Consider the following 17,219-nt stretch of genomic DNA (forward strand, 5'->3'; position numbering starts at 1 on the left):
CTCCCCCTGGACTGCTGCCCACACGGTCTCCTGCCGGCGAGGAATGTGGGCCCGCGAGGCCAAGAGGCAGCGGCCCAGACCTGAGCAGACACAGGCAGCCGTGCTGCTGGTGGGCGCCTGGGCTCCAGGGCCTCCCGCCCAGATGCAGCGCTTCCCGCCCCTCCGTGTTTGTGTTCCGCACGCGAGTGTAGAACCAGGGAAGTTTACAGATACAGGGATACGAGTGTAGAACCAGCGAAGTTTACAGATACAGGGATGCATTGTTTAAGTCTGGGGCACACTGGGAGCTTCAGAATTGAAAGTGGATTCTGAAATGCAGCGTTAGCGTGCTGTGTCGCCACCGTAATTGCATTAAAGGGGCAGCGGAACCCCATCTTGGGTCCTCAGCTCACTGCCGCGCGGGACGGGTCTCTGGGGTCCGTTTGTCCTTCCTGCCTGGAATGGTGATCTGGGAGTGCCACGAAAAATACCAGGCCAGCAGGGTTTCGCCGCTGCAGGCTCAACTGGGGGAATCCGTGGCCTTGACGCAGGGCTCGCTGGCCGGCGAGTTCTGGCTCCATTTGTGGTGGACGCCCAAGAGGCTGGTCTGGGAGGCGGCAGGGCTCAGGCTGCGCGCCGTGGGCCCCAGTGCAGCAGCCAGCGGGGAACGTCAGGGGCGCGACTGCAGCCCCGGCGACTGATCAGTGTGGAAGACGTTCGCTGCATAGGATCTCCTGTGGTCAGGGCTGTCCAGGCCACCGAGGGGGGGGGCGAGGGCGGTGGCTGCGCCTGCTGCCGGGCACGAGGCCTCTCCCCACCGCCGGGCAGCCTTTCTTGGCGATTTGGGCGTAGAGCAGCGGAATTCTCCAGAAGAGGAATTCTTCCGTTGTCACTGGAGCCCCTCGTTTTCCAGGCAGGGTCTCTGGGGCCGGGCCCAAGGCTTCGATCTGCGGTCAGGCTCCGGGCCCCTGCTGGTGTTCACGCTGCAGCAGCACGGAACGTCCCTGGGGACCTACTGGACGCTGGGCCGTGCTTCACACTCCTGAGGGTCCCTCCCTCGAGGACGACGTAGGGTGGCTGTCTTTTCTGTGATGAGAACGCAGCTCTGTTCTGTCGTCCTGTCTCTGCCGTGGTTCGCACACCTCCCTTTTCTTAGGGGTCTCTTGGGGGATTGATTCCAGCGAAGGCCTGGGGACAGTGATGCCTGGTGTTCCTGGCTTTGGGCTGCGGAAGGCTGGCATGAGTCCCCAGCTGGCGGCATCAGCCCCGTGGGAGGTGAGGGCGGGCGACGTGCGGTGCCAGGTCACCAGGGTAGTTCCGAGCGTTGGGCATCTCTCCATTTCTCTGAAGGCAGGTTCTGTTCCTTCCTTTTAAATTTTTTATTGTGGTAAAACATCTATAACATAATAGTTATCATTTTAGCCATTTGTAAGTATACAGTTCAGTGGCATTAAATGCTGTGGTGTACCTATCACCACAGTCTATACCCAAAACCTTTTTATCGTCCCAAACAGCAACTCCGTATGCGTTAAACAATACCCCCCTTCTCCTCTTTCCCTCAACTCCTGCTAAGCACCATTCTGCTCTCTATGACCTTGACCCCTGTAGGTACCTCCCGGAAGCAGAATCCTACAGTATTTGTCCATTGATGTCTGGTTTATTCCACTTAGCATAATATCCTCGAGGTTCATCCATGCTGTAGCACGTGTCAGAATTCCCTTCCTTTTAAGGCCGAGTGATATTCCAGTGTATGGATGGGTCATATTTTGTTTGTCCTTTCGTCTGTTGACACTTACTGTGGTTTTCAACTCATTTTTTGTGAATGAAGTTGAATATCTTTGCGTGTTTTTAAAAATCATTTACAGAAAATGACAAACTAGGAGAATGATCTGCAGGTCCTGTCACTGCCAGAGGTCGGGTTGTCCTGGTCTCCTGCCTGCCCAGCAGTGAGGACAGGACCAATAGCACCGTTCAAACCAGGCAGGGGTCTGAGGGCACAGGGCAGGGGTTGCAGGTGATTCTTAACTAAGAGAAAGCACCCAGCCTCCCCCGTGAGAAACACAGGAACTGAATTACAGCGAGAACAACTCTGTTCCTGGAGAGTTCAAAAGCAGGCAGTGGTCCGCTCAGGTAGGGGTCGAGGAGGTGACTGCCCCGGGGGGCCCGGGGCTTCTGGGGCGTGGTTGCTGTGTCTCGTGCGGGTGCTGGTCCCATGGGGCTGCACTGCCCGGGGTGCACTTCAGTATAACGTTTTCCACCCCCTCAGGCAAAGCCCGCTTGTGTTAGTGGAGGGAGGAGACCAGCCCGTGGCCCAAGGTAGGTGGGCCACCTCTGTGGATCTGAACTCACACCCCTGACCCAAGTAAGCTCCCGCCTTTAGGCTTCGGTTCTACGGACGGGCTTATCCACGGGGTTTGCATAGAGCTCTTCATGGCGGTGCTGTTCGATTTAACAAAAGATTGAAAACAACCCAAGTGTCCGTCGGTAGGAGACTGGGAAATAAATTATGATGCCTCCAGTTGATGGAATGAAATGCAGCTAATAAAAGAATGAGGAAGCACTTGAGGTCACCAAAGGGAATCTTTCAAAGTGTGCCTCAAACAAAAGCAGGGGCGTAATCTGTTTCTCTGCCGGCACGTGCATAAAGTGTTTCTGGAAGGATACGAGAAATCTATGTTGTCGTTCCTGGGGAGAGGCCCTGGCAGCGTCTTTGGCGGGGGCGGGGGTGGGGGGGAAGGGGAGGAGCCCTGGGGACATCCCAAACCTGCTCCTCTGTATTCTGTTTTGTCCTGGCCTTTGTCCTTCAGGCCTTTCTGGTGACAGAGCCTCGCACTGGAGTTACCAGCTCCAGGGGCTCCAGGGGTCAGGCCCGCGGATTTACAGTCCTGTCCCACATGGGACCTGGGGGCCGCCTCGGACCATGACAGCTGACACCGAGGGTCTCTCCCACCCCCTTCCTCTGCGCGAGGGCAGATTCCAGGCCGCTCCGAGGTGGGTCCCAGCAAGTTTGGGGGGGAGCTGAGAAGGGCGCACCCCACACGCCTGCCCGGAGCATTGTCTGAGTTCTGTGAACCTTCGGCGGATGTTTTATTCTTGGCCACCGCCCGCCTCTGTGCTTCTTGAAGATAGTTGTTATAGTGCGAGTGGCTTTTATAAAATATCTTCTGACTTTGGCTTTTCTATAAGACCTTTATTTGTGGAGGAAGAGGCTGTCAACTTTAATTTTTGTTCTAATTTCTCAGGCAAAGAAACAAACCCAGCACGTGTTCAGATCTTAGATGACTGAGCCAATGCTGCTTCCAGGCTGCGTCCCCAGCCGGCCCCTCCCAGAGCCCTTCCAGCTCTGCGGCACCCGCAGGACCAGGTGCAGAGACTGAGGTCCCCGGGGCCCCCTTCACGCACTCGGGGGGCGTCGGGCTCAGAGCTGCTGCCAGCGTGGTGACTGTGCGGGACACCCCTTTCCGTGTCTTCCGTGCAGTGGCCGGCCTGAGGTCCTGGGGGCTGCAGCTGCCGTGCGTCTGCCTGTGTCTGTGACGAGTTGGAGCCCAGCCCTCCTGGCCAGGCCAGTTCTCTGCTCCTCCACGATGGTCACAGGCAGGCGTGAAGTGGGCAGTCCCTCCCCGTCCTCCTTCCCTCTGGTAGCTCTGCAGCAGCGTTCTCACGGCCTCGTTGGGGCAGGTGCTCAGCTGGCTTCTCGCTGTGGCCCTGAAGTGCGGCCCCGAGTCCTTTGTAGACCTGCCTTTTCAAGTGTAAAAGTGTTCATGCATTTTGACCCAGTGACCCTATTTCTGGAATTTATTCTGAAGAAACAACTCAAAGCACAGTTGTGATTATGCTGTATTAAAGGATGTTTATCCGTATGATAGTTAAAGGGCTCCCTAAGTTGCATCCCCTAGGGAAGTGGCCAGGCAGGTGTGGTGCCCTGCTGGCCGGGCGGGACCGTGGGAGGAGGTGGTCGCAGGGTGTTTTGTTGCTTTGGGGGCGGGGTGGACAAGGAAATTCACCAAACCTGACTCAGGTTGTCGACATTTTGAGACGTGTCTAGAGAGAATATGCTCAGCACAGCAGGAGAGTGTGCAGGGCTACGGGGGAGGGGCTGTTAGAGCCGCTGGGCAGTGGGTGCGGTGGGAGGCCCCGTGCTCTCCTTTGCGCTTTCTCTATAGTATTTTCTCCCTAAACAAAACAGTGCTTTTTTTTTTTTAATTTAATTAATTTATTTATTTTTGGCTGCGTTGGGTCTTTGTTGCTGTGCGCAAGCTTTCTCTAGTTGCGGTGAGCGGGGGCTACTCTTCGTTGCAGTGCGCGGGCTTCTCATTGCTGTGGCTTCTCTTGTTGTGGAGCACGGGCTCTAGGCACGCAGGCTCAGTAGTTGTGGCGCACGGGCTTAGTTGTTCTGCATGTGGGATCTTCCCGGACCAGGGCTGGAACCCGTGTCCCCTGCATTGGCTGGCGGATTCTTAACCACTGCGCCACCAGGGAAGCCCAAAACAATGGTTTTAAAACAAGCAAAATCTTGCCTGCTTCCTGGAGGCTCAGAGAAGGAACGTATTTTGGGCAGCTGGTTTTTCAGATAGCCAAAGGCCCCATTTTAAATCCCCTGGTGTGTTTTTAACAGCCTCAGGTAGAAAATTTTCTTCAATGTGGTATCTCCCTTCCGGCTGTTACAAATGGCAGAGAGTAAGTATGGTTGAACTTTCCTGAACCTCTGTGTTTTTGAAAGCCCTGAGTCACCCTCAGACCCTTCGGGGAGGGGCGTCTTCACGGTGGCGTCTGCAGCTCGTTCTGCAGGTTTCAGAGCGAGTGAGCGGCCCCTGTCGCGGGCTTAGCGTGTGGGCTCCGTAGATCTTGCCTCTTTCGCCCCCAGATGGGATCCAGGCTAGCACGGTTGCGGGGGCAGAGCTCTGCCTTCTCTGCTGCCCAGGATGGCATCAGGGGCAGCCGAGTGCAGAGCTGGGCCTGGGGAGTGCGTGTACGGGAGGATGCCCAGGGAGGGGGGAGTGCTCCAGGAGGGAACGCACGCCTGTGCCTGAAGGTGAACCCATGGACCTTGCAGGCCTGGCTTTGTCCTCGTGACTCCAGGCCAGAGGCTGCAGCCTCGGGTCTTTAGTGATGTGATTAGCCCTGGTCAGGGGAGTGGTCCCAAGAGGTGACCTGTCCTGCTGTTGGTCATCAGGCTAGTTCTGAACATGGGTAGCTGGAAGGAGTTTTATTTTATTTCATTGCGTCTGTTTACCTAAATCTCAAACTGTATTTGAATCGCACAAATGAACATTAGAACACGTGTGCAGGTGACCCAGCAGAACCCGCGGAGCGCTCGGCCCGCACACGAGCCCCAGCCGAGAACTTGCCTCCTTCCGCCCGGGGGAGCCCCAGCCCTGCACTCGGAAGGGAGTGATCGCGCTCTCTGCCTTTGCCCCTTGTCCTCTGTCTCGTCACCGACTCCAGGCTTCACTCTGGGTGGGGACAGAGAGGCTGCAGCTGGGGGAGCGCGCCGGCTCCTCGGGCCGGGGAGGGCTTTACAGAGAGGCGGGTGCGGGCGAGGCCCCCCAGCCCTGCCCAGCTCCGAGCTGACCCGGGTGCCGACCGACCGTGGAGAAAGCCTTGAGAAGGAAGTCGGTTTGATTCTGGGGCGGCCCCTCCACCCTGCGTGCGCGTCGGCGGTCAGGGCGGCGGGGAAGGGACAGCACGCCGCCGCATTCCTGGCTTTTGGTGAGAAATTAATCCCCCTTCAGCATCTTGACAGCAGCTCGTTAAGAGCCTCAGGATGGCAGGCAGGCAGGAGCCTTGCACGCACATCCCACACCTGAGAATATTTTGTTTCAAGTAGAGTAGGTCGCACAGCGGGTTTGCAGGTGAGGGCTTGCCGGTTCACGGTCACAGACGCCGCTGCCGGCAGCAGAACGCAGCGCACAGAACCGGGAGGTGTTTCCTCGGCATTTTTATTGCCAAAACATGAAGTTTTATGAGTGCCTTTCTGGCGTTCATTTTACATATGTCGTAAATCCAGCAAATCCAGCTCAGTGTTGCCGGGGGGCCAGGGGCAGGGGGAGGCTGGGACTGCAGTTTCCTTGTTCCTTGAAGCAGGCGCGGGACTTGGGACCTGGTTTTAGTTTTGGCAAATTGTGTGGGTACCTTCCTGCCTCTCGCCCTTCGAGCCCCATGGGATGGAAGTTCTCCCATGACCAGAGTCACCTTGGGTTCCAGGTGGAAAGAGAGATGGTCACCTCACTGGCCGGCCACTGGGGCCAGCTCCAGTGTGGTGCCTGGCCTGGCAGATGCTCTGTGGATATTGTCACGCACCCCACGGGGTGGAGCCTGTCACCCACGGGTGCGGAAGGTGGGAGGGTCGTGTGACAGTTCCTTGTCACGTGTTCAGACAAAGGCTCGTGGCTGCCGGCGGCCGCCTTGCTTTGGTCTCCTGGCAGAGTGGCTGCCTTACCTGACTTGGGCGTTCATGTCACTCGAGGGTGGCCTGTGGGCATGCGGGTTTGGCCGCCTGTCCCCTCTCTCCACTCCCCTGCGGGTGTCCTGGCTGTGCGGCCTCCAGTGACCACAGACGCTGCTTCTGCAGCCCGCTGGGTGTTACCTTCAGGGACCCCCGCTGCCCGGGAAGGCAGGGACCCGCCCCGACAGGCTGCCCTCCTGCCCGCTCCCTGGGGCCTCAGCGTGAGGGGCCCCGGAGGTACGTTCCTGCGTCGGCCGGTGCTCCGGGACGCAGCCTGGCCCTGGCCGCCTGCACGCCCCTAGCCCGGCCCCCCCCACCCCGTGGTCCTGCTAACAGCCTGCCTCTGGTTCAGTTTCCAGGCCGAGCGGCCCGCGCTGAACGTCGTCATCTTCCCTCTGCTCCACGAGGGCCTGACCGATGTCATCCGAGACGTTCCCATGGTGCACCTGGACGAGGTCACCTTATTTAAAAGCAGAGTGGCCGAGGAGCCGCCAAATCTGTGGTGGTGACCGGAGCGGGCCCCCACCTGCCCGTCGCCGCCTGTGGCCGCTGCGCCTCCGCGGCCGAGGAGGCAGGACTGCCCCGGACAGGTGTGTGGCTTCCGGCCTGTGCCACGGCCGCCGCGGCTGCTCCCCTGCCCGAGGACCCCGGACCCCCGGTGGGCCACCGCCCCCTCCCCAGCCCTTAGGGGCTTCCTCTGGTGGAGAGCCTGTGCTCAGTGACGCTCTGGCTGAGATGCGTGAGGAGGGCCGGCGGGAGGGCCGGCGGGAGGGCGACCTGCGGGCCTGGCCGGCGTGCTCCGGGGCTGCGACACGCATCGCCGGGGCGCTGACTCCTTGGGGGCCTGGTCCCCAGAGCGCCACGTGACCCCACGGCTGCCCCCTGGCCCCCAGGGGTGGCCCTTCACTCCTGTGCTCCTGGTCACCTGCCCCGGGCTCTGTGGGGGGGCGGCTGTGAGCCCGAGGCGGGGAGGAGCTTGCAGGTGCTGTGGCAGATTTGGGGCTCTCCCCTCCTTCCATTTAACCCAGTTACGCCTCTGGTATGCGTCCAGCCAGGTGACATCAGACAGGTTCGGGCCGGCAGCGGGTTGCTGGGCAGGGAAGCTGCAGGTCCCTGTGAAGGTCTGTGTTTCTGGGGAAACACGGATAGACCTGCTTCATTAGAAAACCTTGAAATATTAAAACCCAGAAGGGATGCATGGGGCTGGAGGAGTGATCACATTACCCCGTTTCAGATAGCTTTATTTAGCACTTTAAAAAAATGCAACGCAGCTATTCCCAAAACGAGGGATGTCCTCCCAGTGTCCTGGGCCTCCCGCCACGTGCCGCCCGGTGCTTCTGCCTTGTCAGCCGCGAGACTCCCCCCAGAGCTGTCATCCCTGCGGCTGGTGGGCTTCTGAGGGGCCCCGGTTGGGTTCCCTCCACCCAGCGTCTTGCCCCAACGCTCCCGGTGACACTCCTGGAGACTTCCAGGGAAGGCTGGGCGGCGTCGGGGCAGCTTCCAGCCGGGGGCACCTGGGTCTCCGCAGAGGCTGCCTCCCCAGGGCGCCAGGGCTGGGCCCATCTCGCCCCGGCCTCCCTCTCCCTCTGGGCTGGGGGTGCAGGTTCCCCAGGCCCTCCTCACCGCTGCGGCCCGTCTCGGCTGCCATCCGCTCAGTGGCCCTCAGCCCAGCCCGCTTCCCACTCTGTTCCGTGTGATGATCGCCCCCGTGTCGTGTAGCGTGTCCTATAGTTTGCCTGTTGCAGGGCCCGGTACCTGGACCCTGGGCCTGCGTTCGCCTGCCCTTCCCTGGGTTCTCAAGGGGCAGACAGTTCAGCAGCCCCCACCCTGCCAGGCCGAGGGGGTCCAGGAGGCCTTCCGATGGTGGAAGTGCTCATAGGGCCAGGGTCTCGGGACGCACACAGGCCCCCGAGTGCTCCGGTCGATTCTTCCTAAGCGCAGTCTGTCTGGCGGCCTCCACCCGTCCCCGCGGCCCTGGCCCTGCTCTCACCTCCCCACGGCACCGGGTGGAGCTGGGGCTCCTCCCCCTGCGCTGTGGTTTTCTTGCCGAAGGTGCAGTTGTCTCCTCTCTGGAGCGTGGGGTGCCCTCCTCCCTCCCCAGCTGCCGCTGGCGGCTCTTCGCCTCCTGCCCAGAGGGACCAGTCTGCCGGCTGCCCCCAGCTGGGACCCCCACCAGACCTGCAGCTCTCGCCTCCGCAGTCCTGACCTGGCCTGAGAGTCACAACCGGTCCTGTTCCTCTGGCCGTGCAGGCCGCAGGCCAGGCTGCCCTGGGCCCTGGAGAGACAGGGCCAAGGCCCTCATTAGGGCCGCACACTGTAGATGAGGGTCTGAGAGGTGGTGGGAGTCCCCCACCCCATTTCTGGGCATGTTTTTCGTGCTCTGGCCTGGATGGCCTGTTCTCATGAGCAAGCAGTTTTAACCAGCAGTGTCATTTATGCCAGCAAACAGGGCTGGGAGGGGCCGTTCACGAAAGGCTGGGGCACGAGCTGCCTTGGAAAGCAGCCCCCAAACAAGAGGCCTTGTATTTTTAGTGTCCCCCTCAACCATCCTTTACTTAGAGCAAGAATTTCCGCTGCTTCTCCACCCAAGTCAGGATTCACCAGATGTTAATAATGTGCTTATTCTCGCTAAGTGCTATTTTGGCACCGGTGTTAATTGCAATTTATATTCTGCAGCATTTTATGCTGGGAAAAGAACCCACCCTAATGGTCCCCAATTGGCAGAACTGGGCTGTTAAGCGACGGACCATATGCTGCCTGCTGAGAGAGGCCTGGTCAGCACTGGCGCCTGCGTGTGTGTGTGTGTATGCGTGTGTGCGTGTGTATGCGTGTGTGCGTGTGCATGGTGCATGCATGGACGTCTGTGCGCCTATATGTGTGAGTGTAGTCTGCTGTGGACGGGCTCTTGTTCCTGGTGTGCACGTGTGTGTGTGCACGCTGTGTGTGCACGCTGTGTGCATGAGGCAGACACTGGGGGAGGTGGGAATTAGGGAGGAGGGGATCAGGGAGATCTCTCTGTTAAAAAGAGAAACCCCCGGCCTCCTGAGGCCGCCCCTCTGCCTGTGCCCCCTCCTCGCCCCTAGACCCCTCGGCCCTGCCTGCTCCCAGGGCTGTGGCTTTGCCACCGCAGCATCAGGCAGCCTAGCTGGCCGGGCCTGCAGGTGCTCCCCCAGGGAGGCTTCTTGAGCCTGAGGAGAGTAGAGACCCGCAGGCCCCCTTCCCTGCTGTCGGTGGCTTTTCTCTTTGTCACGTGCGAGTGTTTTTATTTCTGAGCTGAGGAGGCTGGATTAAGGGCACTTCACTCTCATACAAGGGGACAGATTTTATCCCCACCTGTCAGCTGTCCTTCCGAGGACCCAAGGAGACAGGTCTGAGGGTCCCTCCTCCGCAAGGCCTCCGAGGGCCTCTCCACTCAGGCCTGGGACGACGCCCCTCCTTGGGCAGGTCTGCAGGGCTGGGTGCTGAGGGTGACACTCCCTTAACCCCCCTGCGCCAGGGTCCAGAGCTGCAGGCCGCCCAGCCCAGGGGGCAGAAGCTTGCCAGGGGCCAGGGCTGGGAAAGTTGGGCGGGGGTAACCGGGGCACCCGGGTCCCCGTTGGCCGGGGGATCTGAAGCCAGCAGTCGCAGCCTTACTGTGTCAGTGGCCTCCCTGGGTGCACGGCCAGGAAGGCGGCAGGTCTCAGGCCCCCCTCCCCCACCCGGCCCCGCCTGGCAGGAAGGGGACCTGCCCTGATGGGCCCACCCTCACGTCCTCCTCCGAGTGGCACCGGGGCAGCCGGCCACCTCCTGCTTCCTCTTGTTCTCACTGTTTGTTCCTTTAGGATTTGCGAATTGCTGAGACCTTGTGAGAAGCAGTAAGAGAAGTTCATGGGTGAGGATGGTGCAGCGCGGCCGGGGCAGCAGGCCCCCCCCCGCCACGGCTTCAGCCGCAAACCCGAGGTGAGGGGGACATGGGCGCTGACCCCTGTGGTCCTTGTGGCCTCAGCCCCAGTCCCCCTCCCCCTCTGACAGGATAGGGGCGGGGTTGTGCCGAGGGGCTCGGGGGGATGGTCGCCGGTCTTGTCTGCATCTACGGCACAGGATTCCACTGGGCGGGATGAGCAAATACCCACAGGAATTCAAACAAACTTTGGTCCTACACAGGCCAACCCACATCGTCTAAATTACTTTCTAAAGCTCTTTCAAAAGCCAGTGAAGTGTGAGGTTTTGCATTGATGTCACAGGGTCAGGGCACCCACTGTGCCAGACTCCAAGCCAGCCGGCCCCGAGGCCTCCCCGCTGTGCCCACTGCGCTGGCGGGGGTACGAGAGGTGAGGGTGCTTTCGCACGTGTGGCCGTGGGCACATGGCACCCCGCAGCCACTGGCGGCGCTCAGCCCCGGGACTGCTGCCCTCTGACCATCGCCCATCTGCCTGCCCCTCTGACCGGACAGTCTCGCTCAGCACGTTACCAGTGGTAAGAAGGGTGAGGTGAGTTGCCAGGGTTTCTCACGGCACGTGCGTGACCAGGTGCTAAACGACCGAATACATGTCACCTGCCTTTTGATGACAGACCTCCTGTCCTCTGGTGAGGCCACTCCTGAATTTCGCGTTCCAGCTACATTTTGAATGGGTATTTTCATGTAAATTTGTGGCATGTGAAAAGTTTCAAATAAAGTGAACTTGATTTAGAAAACCTGTGTGGTCCTTCCAGCAGGGGCGCCCCCTGACCTTTCCTCTGCGACCCCCTCTGCAGCCTCGGAGGGCGAGCTTAGGCGGTGGCGCTCCGGTCACCCGCTGCTGTTCAGGTGTTGAGGACGGAGTCTGTGCTTGGCCGCTTGGGAGTCCCTGGATGGGGACGTGAGACCCAACGCGGGGCACCAGGCGCTGCCAGGGGCCATCAGGGGGCGACCGCTGAGTTGGCCTTTGCAGAGGCCGTGAGGAGGGGCGAGGCCAGGATGGGGCTGGCGGACAGGGGTGCAGGGACACTGGTGTGGCCCGAAGCTGCTCCCTGCACGAGGCCTCCGTGAGGCTGGCGGAGACAGAGTCAGCACAGCCGTTGTCTGGGGCCTGTGGGGACTGAGTCAGTTTCATTTTTATTTAATACACATATTTGTAGTTTTCACTTGTGGTAAAAAGTACGTAACATAAAATGTACCGTCTTAACCGTTTTTATGTGTACAGTTCAGTGGCATTAAATAGATTCTCGTCGTCATGTAGCCTTCACCACCGTCATCTCCAGAACGTTTTCATTTTCCCAAACTGAAACTCTGCCCCACTAACCACTCCCCTCCCCCTCCCCCAGCCCCTGGCACCCACGCTTCTGCTTTCCGTCTCTGTGAACCTGACTCTCCTGGGGACCTCATATACGTGGAACCATAACAGCATTTGTCCTGTTGTGACTGGCTGGTTTGCAACGTCCGTTTTAGGCGGATACTTCCTCCACCAGACCTGGGTTCTAGGAAGGGGCTCTGCCCGCAGCCAGAGGGGGATGGAAGGTGGCAGTTGAGGCGGGGATGCCCAGGGCAGGCGTCTGGGGAGGAGTCGGGACCTGGACTTGGGAGGCGCCGTGGACAGAGGTGGGCCCCAGGGATGCTGCAGGACAGAGTGACAAGGGCAGGGACCGTCAGGTGGGCCGAGGAGGGCTCGCTGATGCCTCCTGAGCCCCCGGGTGGTCCTCGAGGCCAGAGTCGCCTGAGCTGCAGCAGCAGCGTGGAGACGGGAGCCTCCGTCCCTCCCGATCCTGCCTGAGCCCTGAGCGGGTCCCCCAAGCCTGGTGCACACCCACGGGACTCGCCACCATGGTTCACTTCCGCCCGGGAGCCGGCGAGAAAACTGAGGGGACGGTCCTTCAAGAGGTCAGCAGTGACCTTCCCATGAGGGGCAGGACCGACCCTCTGCCCTGCTGTGTCCAAAGGCAGCAGCAGGGGGAGATCAGATGGGCGTGCGGGTCCGAGAAATGCCGGGGGCTCCGCTTCACACACGCGTGAGACGCGATCATTAGGGTGACGGGTAAGTGGTGGGGGGGGAGGAGCAAGGCCGAGGAAACCGCACGACAAACCGCCCCAACTTCAGGCTGTAAGGGGCCTTTTGGAGATGCTCGCGGCTTCCGTGGGGCAGGGACAGGTCACGGCGAGGTGGTTCGCCTCTGTTCCACCACGTCCAGAGCCTCTTGCGGGGGCTGGGATCTTCTGGAAGCACCTTCACTCATACGTTGGGCGGTTGGTGCTGGCTGTTGACCAGGATGCCCACCTGAGCTGCGTTCCCGGCCGTGGTAAGTGCCACCCAAGAGGGGACGGCGGGGAAGGGGCCGCAGTCTGGGTTGGGGGTCAGGGAGGCCTCTGCGGAAGGGTGGGCTCTTCCGTGTTCTCAGACCAGGCCTCTCAGCGATGACCCGATGTCCCTTGTTTGGCGTCTCTCCTTTGTCCTCCCCGTGCGATGGGCACCCTCTGGGTTTCAAGCCCGAGACGCCGAGGCGATGCCTGGCTGGGCCCCGCCCTGGGGTCTCCTCTGCGAGGTCCGCATCACGGTTGTCGCGCGGCCGCTGGCTCTTATGTTGAGCTGAAGCCCCGGCTCCCGGCCTGGGGGAGTCGATGGGGAAGGTCTAGTAGCAGGACGGCCACCCTGGGCCCTCGCCGGGCGCTCCTCCCTGCTGGGGGCAGGATGGTGGACAGATGCGAGGGGCACAGCCCGTGCAGATGGGCCGCCGGGGCTGGGCTGTCCACCGGCGGCTGGCGAGGCCCAGGGTGTTGGGGGCTCCTGCAGCCCCTGTGCAGCGTGTGCAGAGCCGGGCAGGTGCTGGGGGGTGCGGGGCGCCCGCTTCCAGGGCTGGAGGGGCCCCCCCCGGGCGGGCAGTTTTGCGGGGCGTCCTCTCCCCACCGCAGGGAGGGCAGGGGGCCTGCCCTCCAGAGACGCGCCATCAGTCATGGGCCTTCACGTGTGTGCACACACCCAGCGTTCACACACACTCATGACTACTCTCACATCCATTCACAACTGCACACAGATTCACAGACACGCTCCAACACACACGCTCACGGCCGTACCCTCCTGCACACACATGACGTTCACACACTCACGCTTACAGTCACACCCACTCTCGCAGGTCCACAAACAGCCCCATATTCGTATTCGTGTCACACACTTAAACCCCACCCATCTCACACATTCACACGAGCACTTGCATGATTCACACTGTCATGTAATCACATACTCGGTCACACACCCACACTGATGCCCCCTCCACATTCACACCCATGTGTACACATGCATCCACTCACATACATACATTTGCACACACATGTTGATACCTGTAGCATTTGTCCTCACACCCACCCACGCATTCACGTTCACACCCAGTCACGCTCAACGTTCAGACACGCACTCCAGTTCCCCGTCGCTTGCACTCTCACACATGCACTCACACTCATGTGTAACACACACTCACACTCATGTGTAACACGCACACGTTCACACACCCACGCAAAGGGACTGGATTAATTTTACATACCAGTCAGTTAACACAACCAATTCACTTAAAGGTAGACTTTTCTGTTATGTTCATCCAGGGAACTTGAAAAATTCCGAGAGGTAGAACAAAGGGGAAGAGAAATCGCCCCCGTCCTCCCCAGCCAGAGAGAACGTCTGCTGATGTTTTTGTTAATGTCCTTCAAGCCTTTGTTCCCTGCTTTTAAAAACCATCTGTAGCTGTGATCATCCGATTCCGGGTGCTGCGTTACGCTCACCACGATGAAAGCATCTTGCCTGTGTTCTCCCGGACTCATCCTTTTAATGATGAGGCTTTGCTGTCACAGGCCTGCTGGTCCCCCGCTGTCGGACAATTAGGTTGTTTCTAATTAGTCAGTCTTCCAAGGAAAGCGGCCCTGGACAGCCTTGTGCTGGAGCGTTTTTCTATATTTAGAATTATTTCCTTAGGAGAGACTCTGTTAGTGAAATTTCTGGGTCTAAGTGGGAATTTTTTAAGGCTGGGAGGAGCTTAGAGTTGTATTTAGGGAGTGGATTTAGCATCTTTGCACAGGGTGACAGCCCCCATCTCAGTCCCTGGCTTCAGAACGTGGAGGTCACCTCCCAACACAGGTATTTTTATTTGCTACGTTCCCTGATTTCGAATGTAGTAATCCCCCAGGACATAAATGACTGCTAAGGCATACAAATGAGCAATGCAGATAAACTAAAATTAATACATTTAAGATGACGTAAATCCTACCAAACGGTGATTCCCCACCATTTGCATTTGTGTCCAGGGAGGGCAGTGACCTCCAGCCGGGTATTCCAGGATTGAGGAATGTGGTCTCAGAGCCCTGGCTCCTCCCTCCCACTCACCTCGTACATGGGCCTTGGGCCTGGGTCCTGGCAGCATCAGGCCCGGCCGTCTGCAGAGGTAGAATCTGGTCCCCAAAGACGTCCACACCCTAATCCCCAGATCCTGTGACTATGCTAGTTACTGGCAAAGTGGAAGTCCGTTTGCTAGTCAGCAAACGGCAAGCTTTGAGATGGGGAGGTTATCCTGATGGGCCCAATGGGATCACAGGGGTCCTTGGAAGTCCAGGAGGGAGGCTTAAGAAGGATTCAGCCCTACACTGCTGGAGGAACACCAGCCAAGGAATGCAGGTGGCCTTGAGAAGCTGGAAAAAGCCAGGACGTGGATTCATTCTCCCGTGGAGCCGCCAGAGGGAACACGGCCCTGGTGACACCTTGATTTTAGCCCAGTGAGACCTGTGTCAGACTCCTGACTTCCAGAGCTGTGGTAATTGACACAATATCAGCAATTGGAAAGGAATACACCATCGGGGCCCTTCCCCGCTCCCTCTCCCATCCATCCTGCACTGAGAGCCCACCAGCAAATGCGGGAGGAAAACAGGTGACTGAAAGAATGAGTGGAAGGAAATGCAGGCACGTTTCCTGTGGGTGGGAGGGTTTCTCCTTGTGTGTGTTATTAATTCTCTTCTTTTTCCAGATTTTCTACAGTGGGCGCAGATGAAATTAATTCTGAGATGTAAACAGAAAAACACACACATAAAAAACATAATTTCATTAAAAAACATATTCTAGGATGAAGCTCTCAACAAGAACAGATCGTCTCCGGATCTATTAAAACAAAAAATGTTCACGGTATATTAATCCCAAAGGCAAGTTGCGAGATCTTGTATATATGTATATATCTATTTTGGTTAGAAAAAAAGTCCTTTCCAGGATATATCTGTGCAGAGCAAAATGTGGACCAGCACAAGTATACACCAGCCATTAGTGGAGGGGTTTTTGGGGGAGTGGGCTCCCCAAAATGAGTCTGGGGGATTCCCTGGCAGTCCAGTGGTTAGGGCTCCGCGCTTCCACTGCTGGAGGCATGGGTTTGATCCCTGGTCGGGGAACTAAGATCCTGCATGCTGCGTGGCATGGCCAAAAAAACAAAAACAAACCAAAAACAAACCCAAAAAACACATATATTTCTTTAAAAAAAAAAAAGAGAGTCTGGGTCCCGTGAGAAGGAAAGTTTGGGCAGTTCAGACCATCGCTGGGGGTGGAGAGGGGCCCTCCTTAAGTCAAGGTGGGATGAGGAGAACCCAGAGCCAGCCCTGGGGAGGGGGGTCCAGGTGCTCCTGCCTAGGTCTAGGGGCGAGAGCGTTTCGCAAAGCCTCGGGCGGTCTGAGGGAATTCTTCAAAGACACAGCCTGGTTTTCAGCAGAGGAGCCCTAAGCTTTGTGCACGGTTACCTTGCTCTCCAGAACTAACCAGGGAGGCTCAGCTCCCTCCCCGCCAGCCGTGGCCTCCCCGCCAGCCGCCTGCTCCAGGCCCCACGCCAGAGGACACTCCTTTTCCAGCCACAAAGCAGTGCTCCCCTGCTCGGCGGGGAGGGCGTGGAAGGCCTGCGTTTCTTTTAACATTTTCTTAAAAAAAAAAAAAAAAAAAAGTACAGAAAATCAGAGAAAACAGACAGCTTGATGAGTTAGCATAAAGTACCGAGAAGCAGAGTTTCGATGCTCCGGCCGTGACCACCTCCCTCGCCCAGCAGTCCAAGCGTCCCCTCCGACTCTGCAGCTCCGTCTCGCAGTTTCGGCGCCGTGTCAGAAAGTCCTGTCCAGAGGGTCCCATCCATCCCTTTCTTTCCTGAACAAGTGATATTTTGGAGAGCCTAGGCCGGCGGACCTGGAGAGCTTCCCACGGTCTGGCTTCTGCTGACGGCATCCCGAGGTGCCATTGTGCCCGGTCTGTTTCCTCCAAGTGGGCAGCTGGATCCAGAGGTTTGATCAGACTCGCGTTCATTTCTTCATCGTTCACAGTTACTCTTTTTCACTGGTTTTGATTTTAAGTGTAATTTTTGAAATAGGAATATATTCATGTGATTCAACAATGAATAAAGGGACTTCACTGGCGGTCCAGTGGTCAGGACTCCGCGCTTTCATTGCCGTGGCCCGGGTCCAATCCCTGGTCGGGGAACTGAGATCCTGGGAGCCGCATGGTAGGGCAAAAACAAACAAACAAACCAACAAACCAATGAATAAATATGAGAAGATTCCTAGTGCGAAGTCCTTTCTTACTCCTGTCCTCAGCCCCCATTTCACCACCCATTCCTCTCTCGCCCTCAGGGAACCACTGCTTTAGTTTTTTATGTCTCTTTCTAGAGTTTCTTTATATACAAGCAAATATGAATATATACTCCGTCCCTCCCCCGCTTTTTTAAACTATCATAACCATTTTTTAAAATTTAATTTAATTTTATTTTTTATAAATGTATTTATTTTTTTCATCTTTGGCTGCATTGGGTCTTCGTTGTTGCGCACGGGCTTTCTCTAGTTGCG

At 58.1% G+C, this 17,219-nt stretch overlaps 1 protein-coding gene across 3 annotated transcripts in view; it reads left to right on the forward strand.

The window, feature by feature from the left end:
• Positions 1–15,838, forward strand: part of FBXL18 (F-box and leucine rich repeat protein 18) — a 50,944-nt gene extending 35,106 nt beyond the window's left edge. For 2 of the 3 annotated variants that reach the window (XM_082431577.1, XM_082431581.1), the window contains exon 5: positions 6,777–15,838. In XM_082431577.1, coding sequence (XP_082287703.1) covers positions 6,777–6,933 — 157 coding nt within the window. In that variant the 3' untranslated portion in view covers positions 6,934–15,838. The remainder of the gene's footprint in view (positions 1–6,776) is intronic. The other variant, XM_082431580.1, reaches the window with a different exon arrangement.
• Positions 15,839–17,219: the final 1,381 nt, after the last annotated feature.

Source organism: Balaenoptera physalus (genome assembly GCF_965194825.1).
Source record: "Balaenoptera physalus genome assembly, chromosome: 16".
Taxonomy (NCBI): domain Eukaryota; kingdom Metazoa; phylum Chordata; class Mammalia; order Artiodactyla; family Balaenopteridae; genus Balaenoptera; species Balaenoptera physalus.